Source organism: Lynx rufus, unplaced genomic scaffold, assembly GCF_022079265.1.
Source record: "Lynx rufus isolate CCGP_SWC_20201006 ecotype Redwood Valley unplaced genomic scaffold, mLynRuf1.p SCAF_7, whole genome shotgun sequence".
In the NCBI taxonomy this organism is placed as follows: Eukaryota; Metazoa; Chordata; class Mammalia; order Carnivora; family Felidae; genus Lynx; species Lynx rufus.
This window is the reverse complement of record NW_025814889.1, coordinates 80,715,050-80,738,371: the sequence shown is the minus strand read 5'-3', so window position 1 is coordinate 80,738,371 and position 23,322 is coordinate 80,715,050. Positions and strand designations below refer to the sequence as shown.

At 48.1% G+C, this 23,322-nt stretch overlaps 1 protein-coding gene across 1 annotated transcript in view; it reads right to left on the bottom strand.

The window, feature by feature from the left end:
- Positions 1-5,203: 5,203 nt before the first annotated feature.
- Positions 5,204-23,322, bottom strand: part of NCKAP1L (NCK associated protein 1 like) — a 40,342-nt gene continuing 22,223 nt past the window's right edge. Inside the window, exons 21-31 of the mRNA XM_047067368.1 lie at positions 22,314-22,532; positions 20,296-20,426; positions 17,504-17,601; positions 17,275-17,368; positions 17,036-17,118; positions 16,656-16,736; positions 13,596-13,689; positions 12,560-12,676; positions 12,075-12,184; positions 10,503-10,592; positions 5,204-6,626 (exon numbers count right to left, since the gene is read on the bottom strand). Of these exons, the coding sequence (XP_046923324.1) occupies positions 6,495-6,626; positions 10,503-10,592; positions 12,075-12,184; positions 12,560-12,676; positions 13,596-13,689; positions 16,656-16,736; positions 17,036-17,118; positions 17,275-17,368; positions 17,504-17,601; positions 20,296-20,426; positions 22,314-22,532 (1,249 nt within the window). The 3' untranslated portion in view covers positions 5,204-6,494. The remainder of the gene's footprint in view (positions 6,627-10,502; positions 10,593-12,074; positions 12,185-12,559; positions 12,677-13,595; positions 13,690-16,655; positions 16,737-17,035; positions 17,119-17,274; positions 17,369-17,503; positions 17,602-20,295; positions 20,427-22,313; positions 22,533-23,322) is intronic.

Genomic DNA, 23,322 nt, shown 5'->3' with positions numbered 1-23,322 from the left:
CACTCCGCGCAGCCCCTCCTCCCCCTCCCCGAGGAGCGCGGGGGAGCCGGGGGCACACGCAGACACAGGCGCCGAGGGCGAGCGCACGCACCCGGGCGCCCGGGACGAGCGGCGGCGCGTGTGCCCCGCGCGGGGGGTGCGAGTGCGTGTTTACAGAGTGCCTGGCGCGCGGGCGGCCGCAGCGCTCCGTGTGGGCGGCTGGGCGCCTTCCCCGGTGTGTGTTTTGAGTTTCGGTGTGTGTGCGTGTGGCTTCGTGGATCCGCGGGTGCCTAGCCGCCCGTGCGCCCCTGGTGGGGCGGGAGGGGGAGGGGTCGAGTCCCCCCGCCGCCCCCCCTCCCCGCCCCTCTCTCTCTGCCTCGGGGAACCCGTGCGCCGTGGCGGACCGAAGCCATCCACCCTCAGAAACCCAGCCCCAGACCAGACAGAGCCTCACACCTTGTGCTCCTGCCTTCATGTGAAGGGGAAAGTTCAAGGTCTGCTCTGAGTTGCCACGGGATCCCGTTCCTCTCCTCAGTTCCCTTAACTTGGTGGTCCTGATATGTCTCCATCCCTGTGGCCTTCCCCCTTGTGCCTCTCTCCATCTCCCTGGCCTGTGGGGGTTTCTTCCAAGCTTAAAGCTTTCCAGACGGAATCCACCAGAGCAGGCAGGACCGCATCATCTTTGTACAGAACTCCGCAAGAACCAGGAAACCATTCCTGGTATCTCATCTCAACCCCTCCTGTAGCGGGGCCTTCTTATTTCCTCTTATTCTGTCTTCACTAAAAGAAATCTAGTGCCTAAGGGCCCACACCAAACAGCCTGGCTGCTGAAACACTTGTAAAACAATTAATGAACCCAAATTTGAATTCAAGACCTTGTGACAGGCAAAGCCTCTTGCATTGGACTGAATCCTACTAAGGATTCTGGCAGGAACCACCTTAGGATTCCTCAGAATGGCTCTCCTCCTTAATAACCACCTACCTTGGCATTATGGGAAAATCCTATGTAAATAGAAACTGGGGATGTATTCACTAACTGCTGGATCCCAAGCAGGCCACTAATCCAGAATCCCAAACTGTGAGTTTTCATTTCAAGAACCCTGGAGGTTGGAAGGAGGGATGATCAGAAGATATTTACTCCATTCTAAATGGGGGAGGGGAGTTTTCCCCCTGCCCCCGCCCCCCCCCCCCACCTTCCCAGGCAATGGAGGAGAAAAGAAGCAGCCGGGCAGAAGCGAAGTGGCAAAGACTTCCTACATGAAAGAATTGCCTTTTAGGGGATTAGATTAGGTCGGGCCTTCAGACCTAGCAGGACAGAGAAGAATCAGCAACACCAGCTCCCAGGAAGTTACACAGGCAGAGGCAGAGATGGAAAAAAGCAGAAAGAGTAGGAGACTTCCCTCGCTGTGCCCATCAAACTTCCGCATCCATCACCCTTTCCCCTCTCTCCTGAGGAAGAGCCCCAGGCAGGACAAAGCTGCAACCCGAGACCCCAGTCAGACTCCTACGCAATCCAGTTCTCAAACTCGAGAGCAATCACCTCCCTTAACAACTGAAAAAGAATGGGCTGGAAACTACAAAAGAATTGCAAATTAGGATCCAAGCTAAGGAGCTTCCCAAATTAGGCAGGTATTTAAACACAAAGAGGTGGGAAAGAGGCGGGAGATGTACTTTCTGAGGGATCTCAGATCATCCGTTGACACTTCTTGTCAACACAATGGCATATCCCACCCCGATCTCCCAGGCCCCCAACTCCCAACCCATTTGAAGAAAAGGAAAATTCACCAACACAAAACAAAAAGTTATTCATGAAGGATGCTTTAGAGTCCATCGAGTCTAACCCCCTTCATTCAACAAATGGGAAAACTAAGCCCAGAAAATGACGCGGTCCCCACAGAGAGTAAAGCAACAAAGCCAGGACCAAGCCTCCTAACCTTTTTCTTGTGTTTTTCCATTCTGTGGCTCTCTTTCTCCTTCTTTAGTTACCAGTCCTGGTGTTTAACCTCAACCTCTTCCTTCTGGCAGCAATCTCATTCCATTTCTGCCTTCCTCTACCTCCAGACAGATAAGAACCAGATATATCTGCTCCATCCACAGGCTCAACAGACCACTATTTTTCTCTCCCTGTCCTCTCGTCCCCAACCCCCCTCTTTTCCAGGTTCCTTCTGCCAACCTCATTCCTTTCCTTTTTCCCTTCCAAATGGCCCCTGCCTCTCGAAGACCCTGCCTCATCACTCCCCTAACCCCACAATGCCTCCCAACAAGCTCTGAGTTTGATAGAGACCAAAAATGATGCTTTGGCAGCAGTGACGGATGGATGTGATGTGCCTCCTACGGGAATGCTATTTAAAGGGGCAGCCTCACAATCCTCTCCCTCCAAAGTGACAAGAGAAAAGCCTGCTCCTCAATTTCTCCAGAGCTGCAAACTCAGCTCAAGTTAACTTCTGACTTCCTCAACCTGCAGCCTGGCCTGTGCGCCTGCTTCCTATTCAGGTGGGAGGAGAGCGCTTGACACTCACTGAGGTGTGGGGGCTGAGGGGGGACTCATCTTCAACTCTTTTGATGACAGCTACTTGGGAGAAGCAGGAGGCCCTGTAGGGGGAGAACTGGAAGAACACGCTTCCCCCAACCTCGTGAGTGCATTTCAGCCATGTGCCAGCTTCTTCCGAGAGTCAAACTTTGTTGGAGAAGAACTGATACGGGCACAGAGGACCTGTGGGAAGGAAGCATTTTCCCTAGCTGGAACCTCCCTCCCTCCTGGGGCCCGGTGCTCAAAGGCTGGCCCGTTCCTCCCAGGCCAAGGACCAACAGGCAAGATCCCTTTGGCCAGGCTCTGGCCCCACCTGCCCACTGAACCGAACACCATAGTGGGGGGAGCAGTGTTTGTCCCCCCCAAAGGAAAGGGATCTCCTCTACAAGCGTCTCACCCCAGCCCCGTGGGAGAGATAATTCCATCTCACTCCTGCAAACAAGTTAATGGAGACTTTAATGAAAACACTGCACTAATCAAAATGCTGAGCCTAGAACCTACTCTCTGCCTGCAAGACAAAACAAACTGGAGTCAGAATTTCTCCCTCAGAATTCATTCCTCAGTTCCTTTTAAGGCCTGCATAAAATAAGCTGGGCATCTGATAGCAGAAGGCGGCATATCGTGGATTGTGTCCCCAGCTGTCCGGGGTCAGAGAACCTCCTGGTCAAGGAAGCAAACTGCCTGAAATGCCGATGGGTCCCTTCACCTCTAGACACTTTTTGTTTCAGGTGGTGAAGGCCATCATGTCCAAACCTTCTCCTATTCGCTCATTCTAGGGTCTCTGGTTTCTAACAGCGAAAGCTCCCAGATGTGCAAGCAGTCTGGTCAGGTAGAAAACGTCGAGGATTGAGACACCAGACTCGGGTCCTGGGTCTAGACGTACTGTTAAACACGTGACCTTCATGAAATCATTGAACGTCTCTGAATCTGTTGACTGGCTTCAAATAGGGAAGCCTTCCCCAGCTACCTTGCAGAATTGTCATAAAAGTTGTGAAAGCGCTTCGGAAAAGTATACGTAGCAGAGAAGTGTGTCTGTAATTACATGTTTGTGAAAAGATATTATGTCAAATGACAACATTTTCTAGAAAAGGAGAACAGATTTGTATTGCCAAGTGTTCGGGAAGGCGAAGGGGATGTGGCTGTAAAAAAGCTGTACGGAACAACATTTTGTACACACAGAGGAACAAGAATAAGTAAAACTGGGAAAATCTGGATTAATCATGAATTGTATCAATGTCAATATCCTGGTTATGATAGTAGACATAATTTTGCAAGAGGCTACCTCTGGGAGAAACTGGTAATGATACACAAGAGCTCTCTGTGTTTTCCTTTTTTTTTTTTTAATTGGAGTATAGTAGACACACAGTGTCTCTGTGTTATTTCTCACAAGTGCATGTGGATTAATTATCTCAATAAAAAAAATTTTTTTAAGTAAGCTTTACACCCAACGTGGGGTTTGAACTCATGACCCTGAGATCAAGAGTCACGTGCTCTAAGGACAGCCAGCCAGGCGCCCCATCTCAATAAAAATTTTAATTAAAAAAAAAAAGAAGTATCATGTCTACCCTCTACTCTCCCGCAGCAACTTATCTCTTTGTCCTTAAGAGGCTCCTCTTGGGGCGCCTGGGTGGCTCAGTCGGTTGGGCGTCCGACTTCGGCTCAGGTCATGATCTCGCAGTCCGTGAGTTCGAGCCCTGCGTCGGGCTCTGTGCTGACAGCTCAGAGCCTGGAGCCTGTTTCAGATTCTGTGTCTCCCTCTCTCTCTGACCTTCCCCCATTCATGCTCTGTCTCTCTCTGTCTCAAAAATGAATAAACGTTAAAAAAAAATTAAAAAAAAAAAAAGAGGCTCCTCTTGGGGTGCCTGGGTGGTTCAGTCAGTCAGGCAACCAATTTCACTCAGGTCATGATCTCACAGATCAGGAGTTCGAGCCCCGCATCGGGCTCTGTGCTGACAGTTCAGTGCCTGGAGCCTGCTTCGGATTCTAGGTCTCCCCCTCTCTCTCTGCCCCTCCCTGACTCACATTCTATCTCTCTCCTTCAAGAGTAAATAAACATTAAAAAAAAAATTTAAAAAAAAAAAAAAAGAGGCTCCTCTTATGTAGTGCTACATGTGCATGGAAAAGAGGTCTCCATCTCAAGAGTAAGATCCTAGCAGAGAAGGATCTAGGAGTAGTTGTTCAGATACGTCTGAGACTCCTCTTCCTGATCAACTTTGCCCTCAGTCTCAATAGGCCTGACCCTGAATCACTCCTTTACAACATAATGTCCCTTCCACAGCAAGGAAGGACAACCAGCTGATGCCTGAAGCTGGATCCTCTGTTGCTTCTATCCTGAAGAGCAGACAACTGTTGCTAAGAAAAACTTGTGTATCAATTATGAATGTGAAGTTTAAGAACTATTGACTAGGGGCGCCTGGGTGGCGCAGTCGGTTAAGCGTCCGACTTCAGCCAGGTCACGATCTCGCGGTCTGTGAGTTCGAGCCCCGCGTCAGGCTCTGGGCCGATGGCTCAGAGCCTGGAGCCTGCTTCCGATTCTGTGTCTCCCTCTCTCTCTGCCCCTCCCCCGTTCATGCTCTGTCTCTCTCTGTCTCAAAAATAAATAAACGTAAAAATAAAAAAAAAAAATTTAAAAAAACAAAGAACTATTGACTAAGCCTGGGTACTGAGAAGTAAAGATCAGACGTGCATACAAAATCCCAAAACAGCTATCAAATAGCTTTAATGAACCTCAGATGGTTTTGTTGAAACCCAACAAGTGCTTCCTCTTTATCACGGAAATATGGACATGACCCTAATTAATCAACTAATTATATTCGCCCATTTCCACCACTCTCAACCTGTGACCTACTGTCTGTTGCCCCAGTCCTCCTTGGCCGTGGTGCACAGAAGTGATGGATGGGGCCACTGTTTTCCTGCCACGGAGTTAACTGAATCTAGTTTAGTGCTATCTTGAACGCCCCAGGCTTTGTGACACTTGAAATTCTAATTAGTGCAGAAAAGGGCTAAGTTGAAACAGCTTGGACTCCCTCAAGTATACCCACTCTCAGGGCCCTATAATCTAATGAGGTCTATGAAATTTAAGATCTAGCAGAGAAATCCCTGCCTACAGCAACAGCTGTACCCAGGATGACGACAAGGGGATTTGGGTTAAATTAGGGGCTCCAGATAGCAGGGAGAGTATCCCCAAACGATCTGGGAGGGAGACCCACATGACTCGGATCCCACTCGTTGTGGTGTGACTTAGAATTAGCTAGATTGGCCCATGGCTCTGGGTTGTGGCATGTCAAAGAAAAAGCAGGAGGGGTTATGGCTACACAGATGGGAGAACTTAGTCCCTACAAGGTGTGGTAGAGCAGGTGAGGGCAGCTGGGGCCAGAGAGAATCTCTCAAGGGCACTCCCTCTTGTAGGCAGTAGAGATGGAGGAGAGGAAGAGACCCGTGACTCCTGAAAGAGCCCCCACAAAGGAAAAAGGAAGTTCCTTTGCTATTAACTACTTTGCAGTAGGAGCAGGCTGAATGTTTGCCGAACACATTTGGAAGAGGAAGAGAGGAGATAATCGTCCTAATGAATGTGCAGGAGACAATAGCAGCTCCAGTGGGAGAATTATAAGCTCATTATGGTTTAATATGATGATTGATCATCTCTGCCCGCCAGCATTATCCTAGAATAGTGATGAAGGTCGAGAGACCCATGCCAGTCAGAGCTCAAGCACCAGCCACCACAAGCTAGAAAACATGATTTATATGTTACTATGTTAAAATGTACACACGTGGCCTCAGTTCCCTAATTTTTCCGGTCACCTGTCCTCCGTCTCCCGCCCCCGCCCCCACCCCCTACCGTCTGCCCCATTTCTCTTTGATTTCTCAGCCGTGGATGGTGTTGGTTTTGTTCCTCCATATGTCTGTTCATCAGCTCTGGCTCCTGACCCCATCCCTTGAGAAAATGGCTACAGCTTCCTGGGTTTAGGTAGGTCCAAATGGCCCTTCAGTGGGTACTAGTTGGCACTCGGTTCAGGTGGAAGGTCCGGGATACCTCCCGATAGGCATTTCGAAGCAGGACGTAAGGGAAACAGGACTCCAGCATGTCCAGGGTCAGGAAGGAGGACTCCTCTACCACCTGGAAGGGAAACAGGTCAAGAGATGAGAACCTCGGGGAGGGTATAGCTCTGTGACACCCTGTTCCTTCGTTCAGTTTCCTGGGCCCTCTGAGGCTCTTAGAGTTACAAGTGAGCAAGTTTCCAAATCACACCCCCTTCCTTCTTCCCCTCACTTGGTTTAGCTTTAGGAAAGCAACGTGGCCTCTTCAGCTTCCCTATAATGCCCCCTGTGTCCCTTCTCAGGGTTACAGGAAAAGGTCAGAAGCAGAAGGCAGGAAAGAGTCACTTCTCCGGTGGCAGAAAAACTCCCATTTTCCCCATTCTGGATGCCAAATCATTTGCGGGGGGCAGCACAGAAGCAGGTAAGGTTGGATAAAAGCGCCAATGACAGAGCTTTACAGAGAAGGCAACAACCACCACTGCAGACCAAGAAAGAAGGGTCTGGAATCCACATGGGTCCTCTTGTGCTGGGTCTCAGTCTCCTCCCTCCCTCAGTACAGTGCTTGGGGAGCAGTAAGGATGCTGCATAAAGGAGCAGGCATGATTAATTAGTTTAATTAGAAGCCTGTGTGCTATGGTGATCCCAGCAGCCCCCACAGCCAAGCAGAAAGACAGATCAAGATGCCCGGATAAGACTGAGGGTAGAGGGGGTGGGGGGAAGGGGGGCATATTAGCGAAGAGCCCACGGCCTAGCATTGGGCTGGAGGCTCCCCATCCCGGAAGAAGAAACAGGGTGTATCTCCTTCAGTGCTCTCCTCATCCATGAAGTTGTGGGACTAAAAAACACACTCTGGAGAGAAGAGTCCTGTATCCTCTGGCAATTTACACAGGTGGGCCCTCCCCAATATGTCTGGTGTTTTTGATTCCTCAAAATTCATTCTGGAAAGAGAATCTACTATATCAACTCTAATGTGTTTATTTCTCTGAAGTCCTTTCAAGTTTTAAATTTTATAAGATTCTGCTATTCTCAAATATGTGCACATACAAACGCACACAAACAGCCTCAGAGGAACAGACACGGCAGGCCGGAGGAAAGGAAATCTGCCTGAAAAACAGTAGCTCCCATCTTAGGTTGGATAACAGAAGGAATTTCTCGCTAGGCAAGACTTTCAAACCGTAAGCCAGGAGAGAGATAGGGTCTCTTTTCTAGGATATGACCCTCAGGTCCAGGGAAATGAGTGATGGCTTCACGAAGAATCCACTGGCCCAAGACTTCCTATTCTTTGCTCCATTAAGCACAGAGGATAACACGGCTCCTAACTGGAGGAAATTCATGGCAGTAGAAACAGCCCTAGAGTGAAAGCCAAGACACTTGGGTTCTCATGTCCATATATTTTGGGGGAGACCTTGCATGTGTCATCCTTCCCACCCTCTCCTCAGTTTCCTCACCCATAAAGTGTAAGGACTGGACCAATTGCCAGGATCTGGTCTCATTCTGACATCTAGAATTCTATGATTCTCTGAGAGCCATCTCTTCCCCGGCTAAACCCATGCCAGGAACAGGCTGGCAGTAACAGGGGTGGGCACTGCCCAGGCTTGACAGCCAAGACAGAAAGACCCCCAGGGAGAGAAGTGCCTGGCCAGGATTTGGGGCTACATGAGTAGCCTCTTAACTCAGAATACAGTTCCTTCCCCTGTATTTCCGTGGGGAAACATTTGCATTTAAATTGCTTTGCAGCAGCTCCTCCCTAGGTCTCTCCCTCTAACAAAAAGGGCCTAGCTCTGTCCCAGCTACTAGGCTGCCTCACTGTGAGGCCACAAGGGGCAGACACCCTGCCACACTGAGGGGGAGGTGGGGGGGGGGGGGAGTTGGGGACGAGCAGGGGACCAGCAAAGCAGAAGGAGGCAGGGCTGAGTGGCCATACAGAATCGCCTCCAACCTTACAGAGGTGACAGCTGCCCAAGTAAATGACAAAGCAAATGAAGAATCATCCAGAAACTAAAATGAGCGGCAGAGAAAGAGAACTAACATTCGTTGAGCATGTATTATGTACTAAGCACTTTCACATATATTTTCTTATGAATCCTGACACTCTATGGCAAGGACTACGGCCCACTTTTCTGGATAAAGAATCAGAGTCTCAGAAAGGTTAATTAACTTGCCCAAGGTCATGCTGCTCCAAAGACTGTGCTCTACCTAGCACACTACTGGCCTTTGCCCTCATCTGCCTCCTCTGCCCTTTCACCCCTCACCATACACCCCTCCCTCCCCCCACACCCTCATTCCTTTCTCTTCTCATCTCCATCAGGATCCTCAGCCCAGGCTAGGCCTTTTTCTAGCTGAGACACAGATCCCACTCCATGCCTGTGTATTTACAGCAGACTCAAAGGGAGTCCCAGGCATGCCTGCCTCTAACATCTGTGGGCCTTGCCAAGAGTACAGCATACTATGTGATTAAATAAATCAAACTATTATGTTCTGTTGTTCAACCTTCACAATCTACCTTTATAATTTCGTGGAAGGTCAGGTTTGAATTAAGAATTCTTAGACTCAAAAAAAAATTTTTAATTAATAAATAAAAATAAAGGGGCGCCGGGGTGGCTCAGACAGTTAAGCATCCGACTTCAGCTCAGGTCATGATTTCACGGTTCATGGGTTCAAGCCCCCTGTGGGGCTCTGTGCTGACAGCTCAGAGCCCAGAACTTGCTTCTGATTCTGTGTCTCCCTCTCTTTCTGCCCTTCCCCTACTCACACTCTGTGTCTCTCTGTCTCTCTGTCTCTGTCTCTGTCTCTCTCCCTGAGCACTAGAGGTAATCTTCCAACAGCACAGCCCGCCTCAATAGGATGCACTTGGGGAAGAAACTTTGCACAAGCCCTACAAGTAGGCTGGAGCCGCTTAGCAGAGAATTCTGGGGTCCCAGAAATCTTTAGTGTGGACTTCAAGGCGGAGCACAGGCTCCAGATCGGCCTGTCCTCTCCCCATACGCCAGAGGAGGGCCTCTGAAACACAGGGGTCAGTCCCGGAGTCTCTCCTGACCATATCTAAATGCAGTACTAACCTGGAGAATCAGACATTTAGAGCAAAAGAGTGAGTAAGCGTGTTGAAGAGGAAAACAGGGTCATGAGGAAAAGATTTTTTTAAGTTAACTGAGTCAGAGTTCCCAGAAGTTTCTGCCAAAGTAGCAAAAAGCCCACAGCTTGGGAAGAAAGAGATAGCAGGAGGCGCCTGATTCATGACCCACCGCGCTCTTGGTCTTAATAGCTTTTCAGGGGAAAATTCTTTCTTTCCTCCTCTGAGCCCCCAGTTCCCCGCCCCCAGTTCAGCTCTGTATTATTCCGAACCCTTCCCATAGTACTTCTTAAGGACAAGACATACAGTGGTAGGAAGTGGTCAAGTAAAATCAAACATGAACTGGACAGGCAGTTATGGATGAGGGACACAGCCGCCCCATCAGATCAGACTTGAGAACGCTGCAGGAAAAAGGACCCAGTCAGCCAGGGACAAGGTAGGCCCTGTCCTGCAGAGAAGTCATTGAAGACTCTACTTGGGATTACAGGACAAGTCTGGAAGGTTAACCAGAATGTGAGTCCTAACGGTCAGGCCGAATTCAGTTCTGGGTTCAGGCCTTTTTTTTTTTTTTTTTTTTTAATGTTTTTATTTATTTTTGAGAGAGAGAGAATGTATGGGGGGGGGGGGGTGGGGGTGGGTAGAGACAGAGAGGGAGACACAGAATCTAAAGCAGGCTCCAGGCTCTGAGCTGTCAGCACAGAGCCCCACATGGGGCTGGAACCCATGGGCTGTGAGATCGTGACCTGAGCCCAAGTCAGACGCTCAACCGACTGAGCCACCCACGCGCCCCTGAGTTCATGCTTTTGAGTCACAACAAGGCAAGGACACAAAACCCTCTGGCCTTTGCTCTTTCTGTTCCCAGACCAACTTAAACCAAATACATACCAAGCGCATGAGCAGAGAAATGGATTCCCGATTTCTGGTTTTAAGCTTGTCAGTCTCCTGGCCCAGCTGCAGGAGGCTGACAGAAGCCACCTGTAGGGGAAGAATTTGTAAGAAAGCAGATTTTTATGGAGGTCAGAGTGGGACAGCCTCAGGCTACAGGAAGTTAAGCAAAGATCAAGGAGGAGAGTTAAGAAGTGCTGCGATGTTCCTGGAGACTCTGGGTGGAAAAGTAGCAAATCCCCTAGGCTCCAGAGACGCGCTTTGCCTGTAAACCAGGCAGGGCAGACAACAGGAGGTTGCCAGGGGTGCTGGGGGAGAGGCTGCAAGGGGCGAGGACAAAAGCTAGAACAAAGACAGGTAATACTGTATGCTGGAGATTAATCCCTTTTCCTAGGCAGCCTTCAGACAGCACTGTCACCAAGTTGTTTACAGCTGACTCCCCACCAGACTAGAGACAGAGCTGGGCCTCTGATTCAGAGGCAGTGTTCTTCACATTCCCCTCCTGTCAACTCCCAAATGGCTGTCCTCTCCATTCACCTCCAGGCCCCCAACAGATCAAAGAGGGAGGAAGAAACATGATTAACTGCATCCCAGGCCCAGGTTACCCTCATTCAGTAAAGAAACAGGGCAAACGGAAAAGGGGAGAGGGGGTCCCTTCTCACCCCATCTTAGAGATCTGGTACGAACGTTCTTTATATCTAAGATGCTCAGATCCCATTCTGATTGGCTGGCTGGCCCAGTTTAAATGGAGACCCTCTAACTAAGCTTCCAGGAAAATGGTATGATTCCGGAGAGAATATGATTTACCGTGTGTCCTCCTAAAAGGAGATAAATGAGGCCCTAATTCTTAAGTCAGGCCCGTGCTTTGCAGAGGAATAAGTTCCCCATTGTTGAGAATGCTGAAGTCAGGCAGTGGGTAATGGACCATGTATCAGAAGCGTATGGATTGAATTCCACCATGGAGGACTTAGAATGGAAAACCCCAGGGTTTTCAACAATGGAAAGAGACTACTTATTCTGTGTTTTTCCAGAGGCAAAACTTAAGATAAATGGTGATTGTTACAGGGAGTCAAACCTTGGCTAAAAATATTTTTTGAAACAATTTTTCTCGAATAAATGGGATGTAACCTACAGTAGAATCGGCTGCCTGATTATAAGCCCCAGTCCTAGAAATCAAGCCCAGTAGTTCTCAAAGCGAGATCCCAGGATGAACAGCATCAACTTGGGATCTTGGAAATGCACATTTTCTAGCCCCACCTCAAATCTACTGACTCAGAAATTCTCCAGGTGATTCTGATTTACACTAAGGTTTGAGAATGTGAAAAAAGGTTCCGTTGTTGTTTGTGAGGATTAGAGTTGGAAAGGGCTTCCTTATGGGTTCTAAAACTTGGTGTCTCCAATTTGATTGTGCATCAGATGTCCCGGAGACCTTATTAAAAACAGAGGACTTGGGGGTGCCTGGGTGGCTCAGTCAGTTAAGTGTCTAATTCAACTCTTGATCACAGCTCAGCTCTTGGTCTCAAAGCCCTGTGTTGGGCTTGAGGTGGGCTATGCCTTGGGCTCTGTACTCACCACCAGAAACTCCTTGAGGTGAGTTTCGATGTTCTTGTTGTAGAGTGTGAAGAGGGCAGCAGATACCTGGATGATGGCTTTGGTCAAGCAGTGAATATTGTTGTTGTAACCTAGGTTATGATTGACAGAGGGGGAGAGACACAAAAAGAAATAAAGTGAGCCACCCCAGGCTGACCCCAGCTGGTACTTTCTCACTGTTTCAGGCTAGGCCACCCCCGTTTGACACCAAAAGGACCAGGAGGCATTTGGGAGATGATATTCCTAGAAACATCAGAAGATAGTTAGATATTAGGATACGGGTATTCCTAAGAAATCTCACTGGAATTGAATTTTACGGAGACTTCATTCTCAAGTGTTCTTTGAAACAGAACTTTACACCTGAGTCAGAATTCTGTACATTCTCCAGACAAATGTCTCCGTCTCCTCTCCCTACCCCAGGAGACTATCCTAATAGCACTGGTCCCTCCCACCTACTCCTTACTTACCATCCTTCTCAATACTATAGAAAGAAGAAGGGTCAGCGGCGAGGAGTGGGAGGGAAACAGCAAGAAAGATCAAGAGCAGGCAGGCCACCTTATATTCTTCCTCAGGGGATGAAGTATCTGGTAAGACGAAAAAAAAAAAAAAAAAGAGGGAAAGTAAGATCAGCAAACAGGAGTTATCTTCTATAGAGGTCCTAGTTCCCCAGATTACTGGGAAGATCCTGTAAGAAAATTATCTAGGAAAACACTTTCTAAAGCACTGCAGGCAAGTCATTCTTGCTGAAGGGGAACAGGACTGGCCTCCACTTCTCATGAGGGGCCTGATCCTGGAGGCCTCCTCTGGTGACCAAAGTGGAGCTCTTGGGGAAGGGCTCTGCGGACATGCAGTCAGAGGACACTGTCAGCTGCCTGATGGGGTGGGGAGGCAGGAAGGAGAGGGAAGGGTCTTACCAAACTAAGAGAGAAGGGCCAGTCCAGCAATTTTGAAAGGGCTTAATACCAGCCCCTTGGTTTCATCCCATTCTGAGTGTGCGTAAGAAAGAGGAAATGTGTACCGGGAAATGTAAATGACAACGGGAGACGAGAGGAAGAAGTGAATAGCATCAGGGTGATTCTATGGGAGGGGAGAGCACCAGATCACTCTGAGGCACATAGATGCTGTACCACAGCATGAAATCACATGTAACTCAGCATGAAATCACATGTAACTGTGGCTTGCTCTCTCATTGTCTCATTTGCATTAATCTTACCTCCCCAACTAGAGCACAAGTTCCTTTGAGTATTTGCTGAGCATCAAAGGGGCTCTTGCTTAATATTTTTTAGCAGATTGACAGGTCAACTGGTTGGAACGTGACTAGGAATCTAAATTGCCTATGTAAATGTTTTCTGGGGGTTAGGGACTACACTTTAAGTCTTTCTTTAGCTCCCAGCTTATATCCTCTGAATTCACAATCCCAAGGGAAGATTTCTTTTGACATTGACATTTTCCCACCTAAAAATAATGGTCAAGCCCTCCCTTGCCCACTTTCCCCAATCTTACCAGCTTTCAGATTGGCAATGGCAGCCACCAGGGCTGGGTCAATGTCACAGCCCACTCCTGCAGCAGAGGCCAGCTCAAAGATACTCAGGGTCACCTAGTAGAGAAGAAAACAACATTCTGGACAGGGTTCCCAGAGGGAAGTGTTTGACAGAAGCTACAGGTAGTCAGGATTCCCGGATCACAGATGTTAACCCTTTGGTGAATTATCATCTTTTCTAGGTATTCTTTTCATAGCTCTCCATAACCTACAGAGAAAAGGCACAAATGCTTTTGTTTGGCATTCAGATACTCCACAGTACGAATTTCCTCTCTCACTCTTAATTCCCCAAGTCAGTCAACGCAACTTCCTACAGTCAACGCAACCAGAGTCATCAATTCACTGCCTCCAAAGTACAACTCGCTTCCTTACTATCATACTTGGGTTCCCTCTTCATCTACAGCGTCTTTTCCTGACCTCTACTTCTATCTAAGTGACACCCACCCCTTGAGGCTTAACTCAAATCTCATATTATGTGTGAAGCCCTCGCTGAAACACTTCAGGCCCAATTCATCTCTTCCTTCCTAAAGTGGTACCACGGACTTAGCATGGATCACACATGGTATTATCAGTTACCTTTTCAGATAGGAGGTGGCACATATGGCTTATCTTAGCCCCTAGAAAATAATCCTTTACAACCTCATGGCATCTGAGGGGAGAAAAAGGCCTTGGAGTGAGAAGATCTGGGTTCAAATCCCAGGACCACCACTTTCTAAATGTGTGACCTTGGCTAAAAGTTACTTAACCTCTTTGAGCCTCAGTTTCCTCATCTGTAAAACTGGGAGAACAATACCGCACAGAGTTGTTGTGGAGATTAAATTAGGTCACGTGTATAAAGCATCTACCCTACACACTCAGAGTCACTAATAAACATAAGTCACCAATCAACATTATTCCTTTCCTCCTCTTCCTTTATCTCAAAGCCAGGAACATTGCACTTCTTTTCCTCCTCTTTAGTTTTTAACACAACGCTAAGCACATAGAAGGTATTCAATTAATATTTATCGATTGATGGAATTTAAGAAACAAAACAGATAAACATATGGGAAGGGAGACGGAGAGAAGAGAGAGAAACAAACCATAAGAGTCTCTTAACAATAAAGAACAAACTATGGAATGATGGAGGGAGGTGGGTGGGTGATGGGCTAGATGGGTGACAGGCATTAAGGAAGGCACTTGTTGTGATGAGCATTGGGTGTTGTATGTAAGTAATGAATCACTAAATTCTACTCCTGAAATCAATATTGAACTGTATGTTAGCTAACCAAATTTAAATTACAAAAATACATTTATTGATCGATACTTGAATCTCTAGTACTTAAAATCAAGTTCCCAGGATATGGCCCCAAAGCCCCACTCCCATGCCGAGTATTTAGACTTCATTTGAGGTTAACCAAATTACTTGAAAATGTTTGGAGAGAACAAGGAAAATTGTTTCAAGAGTAGACAACTGGGTGGGGTAACTTTAGCAAAGCACCCTACAGATATACCAATCAACACACACTTCACCTATGGTACTTGTCATGGAAGGCTCACCTTTGCCACGTTCTGCTCTGCCCTTTATTTAAATTCCCTATAGTTCATGGGTCTGGGGAGATCAGGGACCGGGTCCATGACCTGTGATTTTTCTGGAAGAAGAAAGGGATGATCGAAGGAGTCTTATTTTCTCTTTCCCTAATCTTTGCACTCCTCTGAGACAGCAACAGAATCTCTGATGGACAGGCCACCTCTCCTCCCCCCCCACTCCAGCTCCAACCTACTTATTTTCACAAGCAGGCAGGGCCTAAAATCAGTGCTGCCCAGGAGATACAGGTAGACAAGCTTCTGACAGGCTATAGCATTCGTCCCCGACATCAGCAGCTTCCAGAAACCCAAGTTCATTGTAAAAGAACGGTCAGAAGGGGCAGCCAGCCCAGTGAAACATCAAACCCACAGGGTCCCCAGGACTGCTTCAGCCTGAGGTTCAGGGGGAGAGAGGGGAAATTTCACAATTCCTTTGATCTCAAGGCAAGGAAGTTTTTCTTAATGTCCAACTTTGATTCTTCCTGCTGACCAGTTCCCTCTTAATCACAGAGCTCTCTCCATGAAGAAGTGGCCTGCCCTATGTGTCTGAAGGCCCTTGTTCCCAGCCTTTGGCTGTATATCCTACATAACACACCTGTTTGTTTCAGGTGATCCAAAAGACAAGAAGATGTTGCAAAGATGGGGGGGGCGGGCAGAAAAGTGGATGTTCTACTCGGGGTGCCTGCAGAAGCCCCTCCTCCTCTCTCCATCTCTGTAGTAGATGCAGGCCTGAGCCAGGTGACAAAGACATAGAGGAATCAAAAAGTTTCAGAACCAGGAAGAAGGAAAGGCCAGAAAAGGGAAACTGGGCTCAGGTGGAGAGGGTGGGGATGGAAGCAATAAATCATTTTACAAAAAGTACCTGAGCTCCTGACTGAAGAGGGAACTTGTTTGCACATAGTTAGGTATCTAATTGGCACACTTTAGCTAGAAAAAGCCGCCGATGCTACCCTAGATCTTACCTTTCTCCAGTAACGTTTCCCCAACCCTCTCACAGGTACACCAGGCTCCCACTTCTGTCCATCCCCCTGTCTCTCCAGCTCTGCCCTGTCTCTCCAAGAATATCATCTGACCACTACTCCTCTCTCTACAAAATCTTTCCCAGCTCCTTCCTATTCAAATGCCGGCTCTTTGGGGCACCTGGGTGGCTCAGTCGGCTAAGTGTCCAACTTCAGCTCAGGTCATGATCTCGCAGTTTTTGAGTTTGGGCCCCACCTCGGGCTCTGTGCTGACAGCTCAGAACCTGGAGCCTGCTTCAGATTCTGCGTCTCCTTCTCTCTCTGTTCCTCCCCTGCTCGCTCGCTCTCTCTCAAAAATAAATAAAGATTTTTAAAAAAATTCAAATGCTGGCTCCTTCCCTACAGTATTCTTCAGAGCCCTCCCTCCCTCACGAGGTCCTGGGTACGTCCTTTCTACAACAACAATCTCCTAAGTGGATTGTACTTCGAGCTGTCCCATACCTTGATGTCTGTGTCTGGGGTCACAAACTCCTTCAGGCACTCTATGGGACCCATGAGAAATGGGCAGTGGGAGGAGAACACCTGGAGGAGAGAGAAGATAAATGAGTTCACAGGGCAGTGCCAGTACCTGCAAAGATAGACGGAACAAACATAACAAGGGCCCCAGCTTGGATAAGGGCCCCACCAGCCTCCCACGCGGCCCTCGCATCATGCTTCTAGGTGTCCTCTGCTCATCTGTCCCCAGAGATCTTCCGGGACCTCTACCAAATTACGTTCCCCCTCTCTCCTCAATGCTCACCACACGTCTCCGCGATTTCTCATACAAACCCTACCCTCAGGGGCATCTGTGATTCTGGGGCAGCCCTTTGCCCTCAGCTCACCTCCCGAAGTCCCTCCTGGGCCATGGCCCTAAAACTGAGGATAACTCCAATGATGGTCATGCGTTTCAGCACATTATCAGCCCCTGCGGAGAAGGAAGAGCGTGAGAAAAGTAGAACTCAGGAGACTAGTGCGGGTTTTGCTTCTGCACACCCAGCCTAGCCCCGCCCCACTCCCCCAAAACCCCTGTCATCCGTAATGCCATGGCCACAGTTCCTTGTCCCATCAGGGAGGTGCTCACCTATCAGCTGGGGCAGCAGAGAAGCCATCAGGTCTGCCTTGCTAAAGTTGGATCTGATCTGAACAAGTACATCCATGTTTTCCACCACCAGCTTCTGCAGCCAGGACACAGAGACATGAAGCAGGAGAAGACAAGACCGTGGCACATCCCCCCACCCCCTGACAAGTCTCCTACTCCTGCCCCTTTTCCCTGAGGCTGCACCTTTTCCCAGGCCTTGTTTCCACAGTACCTTCAGCTCCATAATCTGAGAGGTCACGTGCCACATCAGGTTCTCACTCAGGAACTTCATGCCGTAGGGGCCCAACAGTTCAGCCAAGGCCCGCATCTCTGAAACAGAGTTACAGAGGTCCCGGGTGGGACTCAGAGGGCACTGGAGTGTTTACACCACAGACAGACGGTAAATCTGAACATTTACAATATTTTTCCTCAAGGAAAGGAAGTGGGAAGTTGGGGAGCAGAAGTGGCCTGCAATCCTACATTTAGGTGACAGACCTGGCCATCCTGTGGGACCATTTATCCCCTCCCCACTGGTACTCACGCAAACACTTACCGCAAATGATATTTACATTCTTTCAGGAAGCAATCCTTTCCCAAGTCCCTCTCTGTGGTACCTGGGTTTTGCTCTTGCAAGACCAGCTGTACTAACTCGTTAGATGTAAGACCTTAAACAAGTCACTGACCCTTCTGAGCCTCCATTTACCTCTCTGTAAAATGAAGAAATTAATATCTGCCCCGAATACTTCACAGAGTGGATATGAGAGTCAATAAGAGCCCATGCTAAAAATCTCAGAAGCCCACAAAGATATATATGATTAAAGGATTATTGATGTGATCATTATTAACAGCCCTCTGAGGTATACAGTACATCCTTCTGGTTTAACAGACATGGTCAAGCGCTTGTTCAAGGTCACTTAACCAAGTCAAGGGCTGGTACCTGAAACCTAGCACAATGTCTTATTGCCCCTTTCTGTAGATACCACAACTAGTTTCTTATCTAAGCTCTGGTGTCTTCTGTGCTCCTCCCTCTGCTTCCCTTATTTAATGCCTCACTGTCCAAATTTTCCTCTCCTGGACCTACCTTTTCTTTTTCATAACCAACACACATCCCCAGAATCCCAGTTGTTTTTTCCTCTAAGTCCTTCCTCCCTCTAGTCTGCCCCGGATGCCTTATCTGTCCCTACTCATCCCACTTTCGGCTCTTTGTGGATTAAACGACACCCTACTGGGGAAACCCCCGGTTGGAAACATTAGTGACAAATCCAAATAGGAAGGAGCTCCAGTGATGGTCTTTGGCCATGCACCATCCAGCAGAGAAAATCGTACAAAACCCAAAGTAGCAACAACAACAAGAGACCGGCAGCAGAAAAGTGAGTTTAACGTTGTTAATAGGAGTTCAGAGGGGAAAGAAATCAAGGCTCACGCTCAAGCTGTTGAAGGCAGGACCAGTTGATCTCTGCTTCCACCAAGAACAGAGGAAGTGGAACTTCGTCAGAGCCCCGTCTAGAGTAAATACTACACACTTCTGGCCTCTCCGATTTATAGTAGAAAAAACTGAGCTGAGAATTAGAAAAAGATGTGCCACCTGGTCAACTTGATAATGCCAAAATGGCTGATAGAGAGGAAGAGGGGCTGAACTGCCTCCCCTGGAGAGAGAAAACACACTGATCATCCAGTTCAGATCTGCTGAATCTCCTTACTCTAGTCTTCTCAACTCCAGGCTAGTAACCCTAGGCCATCCTTCTCTTTCCATCTATCTATTTTTACAGTAGCATTGCCCCATCACCATGGTAACTCGGGGAAATTGGGGTGGGGGTGGTAGAAGGGGGAATCAGCCTTACCTCCTGCTGCTCATCAGTTGTCAGCAAGACCTAAAGCTGATTTTAGATGCTGCCTACAGTTTGTGGGTGGAGTTGATGAAAGGGGATATCTGAAGCCTCCAGCACGCAAAGAGTAGGGTCAGCTTACTGATGGAATCAGAATGAGGGTACGAAGGAGACAGCACTGGACAACAGAACTGTGTGCTCTTCTATAACATGCCCCCCCAAACAAGGAAGGGGAAGAATGGAGAAGGCGGGGTCACGAAAACATCCCCCACCTGTACCAGACACCATGCAGGAGCCAGGATTTATATGGAGGTGAAAGGAGGGAGGAAACAGTAGGATAGTTCATCAATCAGTCAGTAAAACAAATCCATTAAAAAGGATCTGTATGGCTTCCAGCCCTCTTTTAAAAAGAGAAGGACACCCCAACTCATTCACTCCACAATCCTTACCCACCGGCCTTAAGACACAAAAGTCCTTCTAGACACTGGGAAGCAGCACCGCATGTGATTAAGCACCCAGGTTCTAGAATTTGACTGCCTTGAGTTGAAATCCCAGTTCAGACATTTATGAATGTGTGACCTTAGGTAAGCTCCTTAACCTCCCTGTGTCTCAGTATCCTCATCTGTAAAATGGGGGTAATGGGAGTTCCTACCTCAAAAGCCATTGTGAGGATTAAAGGGATTAATAGGTGTGAACATTTAGAACTTAGCCCACAGTGAATGTCATCTATTATTTTATCATCATTATACATCAGCAATCCAAGCTCTGGCTCAGGCCCTAAAATTTATCCCTCAGAAAGAAGATGCCATGACATCAGACTACTATTTAATAACTCCAAATATCAGAATTCCCTCCTTACATTTATTTATTTATCTTTTACCCTTCGTTATATGTCTCTTTATTCTGTGTGGAAACGGAAAATAACTATTTACCACCCTTCGAAAAATAAACCCTTTCAGTAACTTGAGTGGCCTTACCTAGCTCCCAACTCCCCTCATTCTCCCTCTCCACCTGCAACCCCCAGGCCACTCCTCAATTCTGGCTCTCACTTAGGATCTCTTTATTGTCCCCAACGTGTAATCCCGCAGAGATGTTGAGGAGCCTACAGAATGAGCCTCTGGGAAAGTCTGGAGGCCGAGATGCTGAACTGAGGGGAAAGGCTCAGCTCCTTGCCAAGGAGACCAGGCCCCGGGCTCACCAGAGATGTCAGAGAACTCCTCTGCGCTGAAGTTCTGCTCCCCCTCTCTGGGAAGGCTGATGAAGGCCTGCATGGCGGGGGAGAGGATGATGGTGCCGCCGCTCGCCTGTCTAAGCAGACTTTCTAGGTACCTGAGGGTTGGCCAAGAAAGCACACGAGATTAGCATTCGATCGTTTCTCCCTGCCATTGCTCCCCACTACTACCACTGGGCTCGGGAAGAGAAACTCTGCCAAAGGCTGGGGTGGGGGGAAGAAACTCAAAGAAGACAGCAAAACACTCTAATTATTAACACCCCAAGCCATTGGCTCAAGAACAACTGGCAGTGTTGTAATTCTGCTTCTCCTCCAGTCCTCAGGGTATTTCACGGGGCTGTCAGATGTAACAGTATGCACTCCCCTCTCTCAGCCCCTGCTCTTTTCCAACTGTTCTCTCCCCTCACCCTAGGCCTCTCTCTGTCAGGTAAGACAAGCCCAAACTGACAAGAAAAAAGATCCTACTAACTGGGCTCCTCTGAAATATATTTAGCCTCAACCTCTCCAATGAGAATGTTGGACTGAGGGGGGGCGCCCAGGTGGCTCAGTTCGTTAAGCGTCCGACTTCGGCTCAGGTCATGATCTCACAGTTTGTGGGTTCGAGCCCCAAGTCGGGATCTGTGCTGACAGCTCAGAGCCTGGACCCTGCTTCAGATTGTGTCTCCCTCTCTCTCCGTTCCATTGTGTCTCCCTCTCTCTCTGTTCCTCTCCTGCTCACGCTGTGTCTCTGTCTCTCAATAATAAACATTAAAAAAAAAATAAAAGAATGTTGGACTAACCTGGAACCTGCTTCAGATTCTGTGTCTCCCTTTCTCTCTGCCCCTCCCCTGCTCACGCTGTGTCTCTGTCTCTCAATAATAAATAAATGTTTAAAAAAAATTTAAAATAAAAGAATGTTGGACTGAGGACATAGGATTCTAGAAGCCGAGTCCCAAGTCAAACCTCCTGGACTGACAGAAGCCTTGTGAGCACTGGTCATCCAGCCTCCAAATATCCCCTCCTGACCTTCAGGCAAAGGAGGGTGTGGCCGGCCCCTGCCACTCACCCAGGAACTAGCTCTGGGTCTAGGTCTTACAGAAGTCCCCTGGGTGGGGGGCAAACCCAGCCATCAAAGGTGAGGGGTTTTTTTCTTTTAGTTTGAATTTGTTGTCAAAATTTTGAAACTGGGAGACTTTCCTTTAAAAGTAAGGCGCTTAGTGGGGGTAGCGATCAGGTGAAGGCTAGGGGTGGGTGCCCCCTTCAGAGAAGCATGCCCTCTTTAACAATTCAAAGTCTTCACCTAACCCAGAACACCCATTTTCCTTTCCTGACACACCCCTGGTGGCATTCTTACTTGGAAAACTGGTCTCCGTCTTTCCCCCTGCTCAGGGGGGCTCTTTGCAGCCTGGCTCCTGCTGAACTGATATTGGATTAAGAGCGCCACCCAGTGGCTTGGGGAGGTAGGAATCCGGCTCCTTTCCATCCTTAAACTCTCAAAGGAAACATTGCTAATCCCTACCTCCTCTGGTTTTGGAGAGGCAGCTCCCTTCCTATTAAAAACAAACTGCTAGACTCGACATGGTCGTATCTGGGATGAAGTGATTGTATCCTGGAGATACTGTGTTAGACAGAATAGTCTTCAGGTAGAGAAGCTGGGCAAAGAGAAATAAGAGAACTTCAGAAAGAGGAAGAGAGAGCATTTGAAATTAAAACAGTAAGAATCCAGAAAAGGAAGATTAAGAACTGGAGAATAAGAGGGGAAAGGTCAAATTGCTACAGGGTAGACAAATGGGTGTTACATGGAAGGTCAGAAATAGATGGTACATGGAAAGAAGGACATCTGGGTTTGCCCCCCGCTTATTGCTCTAGTCCTCTGGCAGAAACAAGCCTCTATTTGGGGGTCTATGACCCTCAGAGCTAAAATGCCTGGACCCAAGGTCTGACCGTGTAAAGGCAAAAGTGGTAACAAAGGACTAAGGCAATGGAAGAAGCTAAGCAACACTGACCAATTTGTGTAGAGAGTGGTGATCGTCTGTTCCCCACACGAGTCCAGTGGCTGTGTCTGCTGCAGGAGGGCATTGCGGATGACTCTAGAAACATCTGCACCCACAAACTGGGCCAGTGACTGTATGAAACCGACATATGCCTTGACTCCTGCCAACAGTTCAGAAGGCCTCGCGATCTCCTGGGTCGTGGCATTGTAGCCAGCCAGCCACACAATGGCTCTGGGTGACAAAAATCATAATCACAATCATAATATTAAACACAGTAGCAGCACATTTATACTGTGTTCCAGGTGCTGTGCTATGATTTAACTACACACATTACCTCCTTTAAATCTCATAGAAACCCAAAAAGGTAGGTACATTTGTTAGTGCTCTGCTCAAACCCTGTCAAGGCTCCCCATCTCACTCAGAGTCAGAGTCAAAGTCCTTACAATGACATAGAAATACCTACACAGTCTGCGAACTCCTCCAACCTAGTTTCTAACCTGATATTTGACCCATCAGTCCCTGGATCATTCTGGTCCAGCCATCCTGGCCTCCCCCGTGTCCCTGAACATTCTAGGCAGGTTCCCATCTCAGAGCCTTTGCCCTGGCTATTTCCTCTACCTAGAACGCTCTTTCCTCAGATAGTCACACACTTGGCTTCTTCAGGAGTTTACCCAAATGTCACTTTCTCAAGCACACCTTCCCTGGCAACTCAAGCGAATAGATTACAAATTCCAAAACAAAACATAGGGGCGCCTGGGTGGCTCGGTCGGTTAAGCGTCCGACTTCAGCTCAGGTCATGATCTCACAGACGGTGAGTTCGAGCCCTGCGTCGGGCTCTGGGCTGATGGCTCAGAGTCTGGAGCCTGCTTCCGGTTCTGTGTCTCCCTCTCTGTCTGCCCCTCCCCCGTTCATGCTCTGTCTCTCTCTGTCTCAAAAATAAAAAAAAAACGTAAAAAAAAAACAAAACAAAACATAGAAGACTGGAGTATTATTTAAGACAAAAAACAAAAACAAAAAAAAC